We start from the raw sequence: 10245 nt of genomic DNA on the forward strand, positions 1-10245 counted from the left end.
AATATAAAGTGTAAAGTATTTTTAATTACTGGGGGAAATCCCCTATTTATCCTAATTACAAGAGGTTAGGATAAGCCTATCAAAACAAATCCAAAACAAATCAGAAAATAGAAGCAAATCTGTCATCCACGACCATGGGTGCGGGACACGGCCTAGCCGTGGATCGTGGCCTCTAAAGGATGGTTTTCAGCATTCTAGACGAAACACGACTGTGGGTAGTGGACACGGCCTAGGACACAGCCTGTGGGTGGTGGACATGGCTTGGAATACAGTCTGGGCTCAAAATCAGCGATGCATGATCGTGGGTGGTGGAACACGGTCTGTGCATGGTGGAATATGGCCATGGGTCCAAACACAACCTGGGTGTATTTGGCGCCTTTACTTCAAGTTTCTTTTCTTCGATCTAGGCTTTAAGGCAACTTCTTTTGACCCTTCAATTGGTCTTGTCATTGCCTAAACACCGCCTTCCATCTTTATTTCACCCAATCTCCATTCTTTTCGGCTTCAATCCATTCAACCTGCACAACACAACCAAAAACACCCGCTCAACCCGAACAAAGAGAAAATAAAGCTAAAAAATAATCCTAAAGTCCTAATTATATCCTAAAACGTAAGTTAAATGCAATGCAAATGTAGCATAATTTCACACTCATCATGGTCGCAAAGACACTTGAGAGGGGACGAGATGGGGCATCAATGAGCAAGCTCAGATTTCCTCTCCTTCAAGGACCTATTCTACCTCTAGTCACGAGTTGGAGTCCCCTTATACTCAACAAACGGTAAGTGAAAGTACTCGGCATGTCCCTGTCCCTCCGCTAGTCCAACCGATGGTCGATCTGACCCGGAGGGCTGCATCTGACCCTTCTTCTGAGCAAGGGGTTGATGCCGAGGTGCAGCTTGTTAGGCCTACTAGGCAGAATTCTAGTAACAAGGGGAAGGAATCGGCTACCCAACCTAAACGGGTGCTCTCGACCTTCCGACCTTCTCTAGTGTTAGAGTAGAACCTCTTAAACCCTGCTGTGAGAGAGCTTCTCGACGGGATCTCCATGCCCGATCTACTAAAACAACTATGACTATCTTCTCTTCTCTTAGATTTAATGGCCAAATATTTTGAGGAAGATGGGGTCCTCCTTGGTCGGATGGAGAGAAATGCTCTGACCACTCTCCAAGAGCGACATTCTACTGAGTTGTAGAGGTTAAAAGAGGCTCATGATGTGGAGTTGAAGAGTGCGAAAGCTCTGACCTTGGCAGCTAGCGAACAACTGTCAGTGATGTCTCATTGGCATGAGTGTTCTCATCGGGCGGCCATGGAGAGCCATGATAAGCTGAACGAGATGACTACTCGGTTTGAGGAGGCAGAGTTGGAGATCTAGCGTCTGAGGGCCAAGTTGGAGCAGTTAGAGGAATGGGCTCGGTCCGTCTAAGGGGAAACTGATCGCCTCACTAGAGAGCTGACTGCTTTGGAGACTCGTGCATGGTGCTTGAAGGGGAGAAGGCTATTATTGCCCAACAGAAGGCTGACCAGACTGCTGAGCTAGATATAGTCGACTTAGTGAATGAAGCAACTCATCTGTCATGGGAGAATGATGTGAGCCAAGTTCGCATGGCACATCTTGACGATGACTTATCCTCGGCACCAGTGTTCTTTTATGGTTGGTCGAACTGGATGGACGGAAGATCTGGGTAAGGCTTCTTCGAATATCCAGGCAAGAGTTCTTTTGGAATTTGGACGGATGTTGGCTTGGACCCATCAGTGGAGGTACCTGAAAAAATTCTCTGACGATCATGTGAGTAAAACTGAAGAGGTAATGCCCAGGAGCAATAGATAAGAGGCAAGAAGCAAGTAGAGAGTAATAATGACAAGTGATGACTTCTAATTGATACTTTTTGTTGGGGGAGGCCCCTATTTATAGTGGTTGAGTTGGATGACATGACCCTGGAGTGTACTATTGGTATGGCCGACCATCATGGCTTGTCAGGGGTTGTTTTTCCCATGTCATGCGACTTTGGAAGGGTCGTACTCTGTATATAGTTGACTTGTAGCTTATGGCAGGTCTAGAAGTCATATTGTAATCTATCCTTTTCGTGTTGGCAGGTGATAAGTGGGATTATAGGCGGCGTAGTAGTGCGCTGTTGGCGGCGTGTCAGGCAGGGAGTGATCCTGACCCCGATCCCGACCTGGAGGTCTGGCCTAAGGGGAATGACTCCAGCCAAGCCCTCTAATTGGTTATTGTCGGTCTTTGCTCGACTGGAGGGGAGGCCATCCCGGACAGTTAACACGTCTAAGTGACCAGGATGGAACAAGTGTCACTCTACGTGTCATGAGATTGTGATTGGTTAAAAAATGTATTTAAGTTAAAATTTAATTATTAAATATCTTTCTAATCAATTATAGTTTATGGCATATAAAGTGATACAGATAAAAAATATACTTCCATTAAAAACTGAAGAAGACTCTAAATAATTTGATGAAGAATTTGGTCCTTACTCTACCACACAAATAATATTGCCAATCGTTCCACAATCCACTGAAGGTTTTGTTGTCAGTTTGTGGTCTTAAGACCTTTTTGTGTTTTCTTAGGCATAATATATCTAATTTTGGTTTTGTTCTCTATAATTTTATTATTTTTTGGCCCTTATATATATAATATTAAAAAAAGATGGTTTTAGTATTTTGGTGATGATACTTATATCATCGTTGACTTGTTTTGTCCTTAGCAGAACACATCACCTCACCATTAAGACTTTTGACACAAGGTTTTCGTATGGATATATCGATCATTTGTCACTTCAATACTTAATTGAGCCATTGAACAATTAGCTCTAATAGAACTTGATAGGAGAACTCAATCCATGGTCTAAAGTGTTTTTCTACAGGCTAAGTGAAATAAACATATAAGTGTGCTTGAAATCACATATTGACCTAAAATCTTAAAGCATTAGTTATATAAGTTTATACAATTATATACTCTTTTACTCATTCACATCTATACAATGTGAGACTTCTTCTCCACACTTGAAATGCCCAACATAAACAACACAAATGTGACACATATCACTGTACATACTAAAACCTAAAAAATTAATTTAACTAACATCAAAATTGCATATATTTTTAAAGAGTAAACATATTTAGGACCTCCTTTTATATACATTATCTATGTTGATTTGCGTATTTGCATCATTATAATTAATTGTGTAATAAAATTTCTTCTATAGCTCATTGCCCCCATTATTCTATGCAGAACCTACATCAACAAAATTACTAGATGAATTAATTCTATTTTCTATTTTCTATTTTAAAGTTTTATGTAATATTTATTTTGGAGGTATATATCAGGAAAATAATAGAGGGAATTCGAAGATCTGAACTTTGGAAAAAACATTTGATGAGTTCCTTCACAACCTTGCTTTTATGTAGACGACATAATCTTAGCTAGAAATGATGAGCATGAAATCAACCACATTAAACAATCTCTAAATGATTCTTTCAAAATAAAGGATTCGGGAAGCTCAGATATTCCCTTGGCTTAGAAGTGGCAAGAAACAAAAGTGAAATTATAGTGAATCAAAGAAAATATGTACTGAAATTGTTAACAGAAGCTGGTCTTTTGAGATGCAAATCAACCCTTAATCCGATGGATAATACCAAGTCTTTCCCACAGTTTCAGGTGAAGCATTTTATAATTTCCAAGCTTATAGAAGATTAATGGGAAGGCTAATGTACTTAAGAAATACTATACTCGACAATGCCTTCTCAGTATAACAACTTGGTTAATTTACTTACACACCTTTTGTTATACATTATCAAGCAGTCTTTTAAGAGTTCTAAGGTACATGCTGAGATACCAATTGAATAGTTGACTTGTTGTCAAAATATCCACTGAACAGGTTACAAACATTTATACAAAAGCCTTATCCCCATATTTGTTTCAACTCATTTGTCCCATCTGGGTCTTATTAACATTTGCCCCCAGATTTTGCTGCTGGGAGGGGGTATTAACTACTAAGGGACAAGAATGTAAAAAATATGGGTGACACACATTTACAAGGAGGGAGGTAATAATATCTTAATTTTACACTCACTTTACCACATCATTTCCTTTGTACAACCCTAGATACATTTATCAAGATATGAATCAAGTTAGAACAGAATATTCTAGAACAGGTCATTCTTGGTGTGTATAAATAGCCACATCCTCTATAAAACAATACCCTCACCCCTTTCCATTATCTTCTCTCTCGTGTCACCTTATCTGTTATTATGTCTCGAAACTTGATCAACTAATTGACTAAGTCATATGCGAAAAGTAAATATATGGCAGATAGTCTCTTCAAAGTCCAATAAATGAGATAAGTCATTATCATCGTGTCAAAGGATAGCCAAATTCAAAAGGATTGGTTCAATGCTTTAAGTGATTGGATTTGAGCCTTTCTTCAAAATATGACCATTACTTATCAGTTCAGTCGGAGATTTAGATTCAGACTAGAACTCAGTTTATAAAGGTGAATATTAATTGATGATTCTACTCTGTGCTGGAGCTTATTAAGATATAATCAGAAAGGGAGTTTACAAAGGAATTATAAACCATGTACTCCGACTTTCCCTCATTCATGCACAGACATAGTCTTCACACACCTTGTAAAAACCATAAAAAGAAAAAGGACCTCAGTATACACAGCTCCCATTGAGTAGGTTTGGAGATGATAGATGTACTCAAGTGAAGAAACTATTTTCAGGGTACCCGACCTTCAAATCATAGGGTAAACAATCATACCATTGTGCCAAGACTTACCATCTACCTTGTTAAAAACAGTAACACATCGAAATGTCCTCAAGCTCTGAAGTTTTTATTTTAACAAACTTAAAAAATTATTTTTTGAATACAACACAACAAACCGCACCAGAATATCTAAAGTCGACAATAAACTCATGATAATAATCAACATAACTTAGGAGTCTGCAGCACCAATAAATCATGAAGGGTTCTAATTTTTCACAGTTGTTACATACTTGAGGAGCATGGAGACAACATCATCCGATATTCTTGCAGACTCCTTTTTCAGTTGAGCAATTTTTGCATCAGTTTCTTGCTCAAGCCGCTTAACATTAGCACCAGAATCTCCACTACTCTGTACTCATAGGAAAGTATGCACAGAAGTAAGAGGATGCATCATAAGTTAGGTATAGACTTACACCAGCATTTATAAATTTAACCGTTGACTTACATCTGAAACTTTCTTCTGAAACTCACGCTCTAGCTGGGCTCGGTATTCAGCAATCTCCTTTTCAGCCTCATCCTTGGCCTGTTTCAACCTAGCCAATTTTTCTAACAATAGAGATGCAGAGTATCACATGAGTGTGTAAATTAAAGGAAGTTCTGATAAATTATACAAGTGACAATCAAAAACAAAAAAAGAAAAGAAAGGGGAAGGACACTAGTAAACTATAGCAATAATTTTCAATATGATACTTTGTTCTATCATGTATATGAGGAGCAAACCATGCTCATCATAAAACAAAGAACTCATTATCCTTCCAGTAAAAATGAAAAGACCAAAAAATGCAAAGAAGTAAATAAATAAATATAGAGAAGAACAAATCTTCTTTTACATAAATGACTTGGTAAGGCATACAACTTCAATGATGAGACATAAATTGATCACGAATTATAAGCGTTCTAAGCAAAAACACTGGGAGATATGAAAAATAAATGAACAGAAAAGCAAAAACCATTTTTCGCAGAATTCACAATCCGTTGTGCTTCTTGTTCAGCAGCCAACAACTGTTGAATTCCACCTTGACCTCTATTGGATGCCATTCTGAAATGGAAAAAAATTGCAACTATCAACAAATGGGTAATTGGTTCAATGAAACAACAAGAAAGTAACCATAAAGTAGGTCCTTCAGCAACATGATTGAATAATTAAGCAAGCAAACTACCTTGATTGTCACTTGAAAATAGAACAAGGAATCAAACAGTAAAAAAAAAAAAGCAGTCAGGTACACGAGGATCCCACCTATTACAGTATGGGGAGGGTAAACATATGTAGTCTTACCCTCGTAGGGAAGAGGTTGTTTTCAGGATTTCACATCGTGACCTCCAGGTCACAAGGCAAGCAACCTTACTGTTGCCCCATGGTTCTCACTCAAGAAATCAAACAGTAATAAAAATAATAAGTACTTTTGGTTTTTAAAATCCAAACATTGAACTTAACAAATTATGTAACCAAGAACTCTTACATCTCAAAAAAGAGAGGGAGAGAAATTCATTACATGAACTGTGTAGACCATTATGATGCAGCAACATTAGCGTATCGATTTTATTTCAATTGTCTACCAGAATTTCAATTGTATACATTAGCGTATCGATTTTATTTCCTACTGTTCCCCTACGATGGAGAGTGGAGACAAAGAAGATATGTTCAATGGAAATATTAGGAAATAAAAGACTTGTAAATCAAATAACTAAAAGATAGATGCGTCTGAATTCTGAAACTCTATGGTCAGTGTGGTATGACGTAAACATGTCATGGATCAGTCTTGAATAAAATTTTACAAATGATCTATGAAATTTTACCTCCATTTTTACCCCGACACCAAACGGATCCTCAAAAACAACTATATCTTGACGAAAGTCATGAAGGGCCAAATGAATTAACTAACATTATTTATCTTGATTATTTCATCCCTTCAGTTCCAACCCAACAAAGATGAAAACAATACCTCATTTACAATGAATCAATGAAAACAAATCTAATCCAAAGAAGAGAGTACAGTAAACTTCGAAATATGAATTAATGAGTAGATCAGTGTAAATTCCCCTAAATTTATTTACATAGTGCACTAAAAGAAATCAGATTTTTCGGAACAACATTATTCACGATCAATAGAAATCAAAGAGAAAAAATAGCATTCAAATTAGCACAAGCCAAGCGCACAGTAAAACCTAATTCCCACAATTCAGTGATATAATAATAATAATAATAATTGATCTTCAATGGCTACAAGCCTCACTACGAAAATGGGATCCAAATCTAGTTATGATCAGAAAGTAAAATGAAGAAATGAAAAGGACTTGGATAAATTAACGATAAAATTGACGAGAATAGAGAGAAAACAGTGAAATAGGTAGAAACGGCGTCGCATAGATGGGGACGAACCTCACGGAAGAATTAGATTCAGAAAGAATAGGAGAGATTGAAAGATGAATAAGATTTGGTTTCTCAGACTCCTACAAAAACTGGACATGCGTGTAAAATATATATAATCTTAATATAAATTATTAAAAAAGAATAATCATTTTTTATTTTTATCTTATTCACAAATTATTTTTGCCTTTTATTTATTAAAAATAATTGCCCTTTGTTTTATTAGTGTAATATCTATATATTATTAGTGTAAAGATTTATACACTATTACCATATCATTTAGAATTTACTTGGATTACATTTTTTGAAAAGTCAATAACAATAAATATGAATGATAAATAATATATATAATAATAATATATATAATAATAATATATATAATAATAAGATATTATGTTGTTTTGAAAAAGTGTTTAATTAATTTAAATATGTGAACATTCCATCCTAGAACAACTTATGTTGACTAACTTTTTCTTGTTGCAGTCTTAGAGGAGAGTAGTAATGCTATACATGATTAATATCTTTATTCATATATAAACATGATAAATAAATTTATAAAGGCTTAAATCAAAATAGAATAAACATGAACGTTGACAAATTTGTCCTTTATTCACTCTCTCAAGCATTTTTTATTGTACATGGGTTCGCCCCAAGTAAGTTTTCCCAAAAAAAAGATGATTATAGTCCCCAATTAGAATAATGAGTTAATTCCAACCTACACGATTATGGGTCGGAGAATATGTATTGATTATTGGAGACTTGATAAAGCCACTGGAAAGGACCATTTTTCATTACCATTTATGAACCAAAAGTTAGAACGTCTTGCCGGACAAGCCTTATATTGTTTTTAGATGGCTATTCCAGCTATAACCATATCATAGTTGACCTCATCGATCAAGAGAAAGTCGCTTTTACTTTCCCTTTTGGTGTATTTCCCTACCGGTGGATGCCTTTTGGGCTATGTAATGTGTCAACCACCTTTCAGCGATGTATGTTGGTCATTTTCTCTGTTCTTGTGGAGAATTAAATACAAGTTTTCATGAATGATTTCTCTGTATTTGGAGTTTCCTTTGATTTATGTCTGAAAAACCTTGAGAATGTGCTCAAGCGTTATGTTGAGACCAACTTGCTCTTAAAATAGGAAAAGTTCCATTTTATGGTCATTAAGGGGATAGTCCTCGATAAAAAAATTTATGCTAAGGGGGTTGAGGTTGATAAAGCCAAAGTAGAAGTCATTGAAAAGCTGCCAATATTAGCAAATGTCAAAGGAATTCATAGTTTCCTTAGACATGCTGGGTTCTACTAGTGTTTTATCAAAGACTTCTCAAAAATTGCTAGGCCCTTAAGCAATTTACTAAATAAGGATTGTCCCTTCCTGATGTGAACCCAAATGAGCCTAAGGAGGATAATGAGGAATTAAGAAGCATAGGTGGACCCATGACAAGGGCAAGAGTCAAACGTGTACACAATGCACTTAGCCTACTCATTAAGGACATCAAGGAAATTCCCCCAAACTCAAACCAAGGGAGTTCTCACCTCTTTTATTACATCACCTTACATGTGGGCCGATGTGGGGAAAATAATTCCCAATCCTTTTAGTAGGACACGACCATGTTCTAAACATGGCTAGGACACATTTACTATGTCCTAAGATGTTTCATCCAACATTTAATTTGTCTTTTGCTATTTAAATTTCAGAATAAATGAAGTCCTTGAAAAGCATTAAATGAAGGCAAGTCAACTTGGGCATTTCGTGCAAAGCATTCAAGCCAAGTCAAGCATGGAGGATTGACGTCCATTAATCCTTGCAACACTTAAATGTGCTGCCCATCATCAAGTCAAGCATGGACTCAATTGTGTCGTCCATCATAAAGCCTAGCATGAAGAGTTGTTGTGCCATCCACCATTAAGTCTTGCAATCAAGTCAAGCATGAACTCAATTGTACCATCCATCATAAAGCCTAGCATGGAGAGTTGTTGTGCCGTCCACCATTAAGTCATTCATGATTAATTCAAGATGCTTTTTCGTTGAAGACATTCAAACTCACATTGAATCATGAAGACCATTACTCATAAAGACCACAACTCCAATGGTGGCCGAATTCCTCATCAAAAGTGCAATGAAACCGAGACTTAGTTCCTTGCAAACAATTAAGACTTTTCATGGAAATTCAAAGTTTTTCATTTATGTGTAATTTGAATTCTTAGACATTTCAGTTGGAACTAAATGACCAACCATGAAATGGCCTATAAGTGTAAATTTTCGGGTTGAATGAAGATAAGTTGGATTTTGAGTAAAAATTAAGGAATCTTCCTTTTTGTGTGAGAGTGTATCTTCTCCTAACTTCTTGGCTCAACCAAGATTAGAAATTCTTATGAAGAACCACGGTCTTGTGGCGAATATCACCCGGCTTATCAACATCATTGTTGTGGCGCCTAACACCTTCATTCCTTTCCCATCTTCTTTTATCCTTGTTATTTCCTTGCTGCCAAAATTTCTTATTCATAAACAACCCATAAAACCATGGGAAGTAACACCAAACAAGATAGATTGTTTCAAAAAGGATCTCTTGAAGAGGTTCTCATCAAGTGGTATTCAGAGCTAAGGTTCTTGCTTGGTGTGTCAAAATTTTATTTCTTAGTCGTGAGTTCTTCTTGTTATTTTCTTACATTCCAAAAACAAAAACCAAAAAGTGTCAAAATTTTCTTTCTTGGCCATGAGTTCTTCTTGTTATTTTCTTACATTCCAAAAACAAAAACCAAAAAGTGTCAAGTCCAAAACCGAAAACTAAAAAGTATTAAAACAAAGTGTCAAGTCCAAAACCGAAAACCAAAAAGTGTCAAAACAAAGTGTCAAGTCCAAAACCGAAAACCACAAAGTGTCAAAATTCCATATACAAAACTGTGTCACAATTGTTGCTAAGTTGGGTGTTTTTCTTTCACAATTCGTGATTCTGCCTTGGTTCTTTCAAGAAACCATGGAGAAGAGTGAGAGTTGAGTGAAACACAAGTGAGTTTTGAGAGTTACATTTTCCACAAAATCTGAGTGAGTTTGAGTGATACATTTTCCACTAAATACTTGAGTGAAACACA

At 36.3% G+C, this 10245-nt stretch overlaps 1 protein-coding gene across 1 annotated transcript; it reads right to left on the reverse strand.

The window, feature by feature from the left end:
- Positions 1-4826: 4826 nt before the first annotated feature.
- Positions 4827-7261, reverse strand: LOC109338486 (V-type proton ATPase subunit G1-like). The gene is made up of 4 exons (XM_019575746.1): positions 7165-7261; positions 5735-5823; positions 5230-5330; positions 4827-5133 (listed from the first exon to the last, which is right to left on the reverse strand). The coding sequence occupies exons 2-4, from the start codon at positions 5820-5822 to the stop codon at positions 4990-4992; spliced, it is 333 nt and encodes a 110-aa protein (XP_019431291.1). The 5' UTR covers position 5823; positions 7165-7261; the 3' UTR covers positions 4827-4989.
- Between the last annotated feature and the right edge of the window lie 2984 nt (positions 7262-10245).

This window comes from Lupinus angustifolius, unplaced genomic scaffold, assembly GCF_001865875.1.
Source record: "Lupinus angustifolius cultivar Tanjil unplaced genomic scaffold, LupAngTanjil_v1.0 Scaffold_26_82, whole genome shotgun sequence".
Taxonomy (NCBI): Eukaryota; Viridiplantae; Streptophyta; class Magnoliopsida; order Fabales; family Fabaceae; genus Lupinus; species Lupinus angustifolius.

Coding starts and splice junctions, on each gene's coding strand:
- LOC109338486 (XM_019575746.1), bottom strand. CDS start 5,822: ATGGCATCCAATAGAGGTCAAGGTGGAATTCAACAGTTGTTGGCTGCT. Junction 5,331..5,734: donor TGTGAATTCTGCGAAAAATG/GTTTTTGCTTTT, acceptor CTCTATTGTTAG/AAAAATTGGCTAGGTTGAAA. Junction 5,134..5,229: donor TTCAGAAGAAAGTTTCAGAT/GTAAGTCAACGG, acceptor CTATGAGTACAG/AGTAGTGGAGATTCTGGTGC.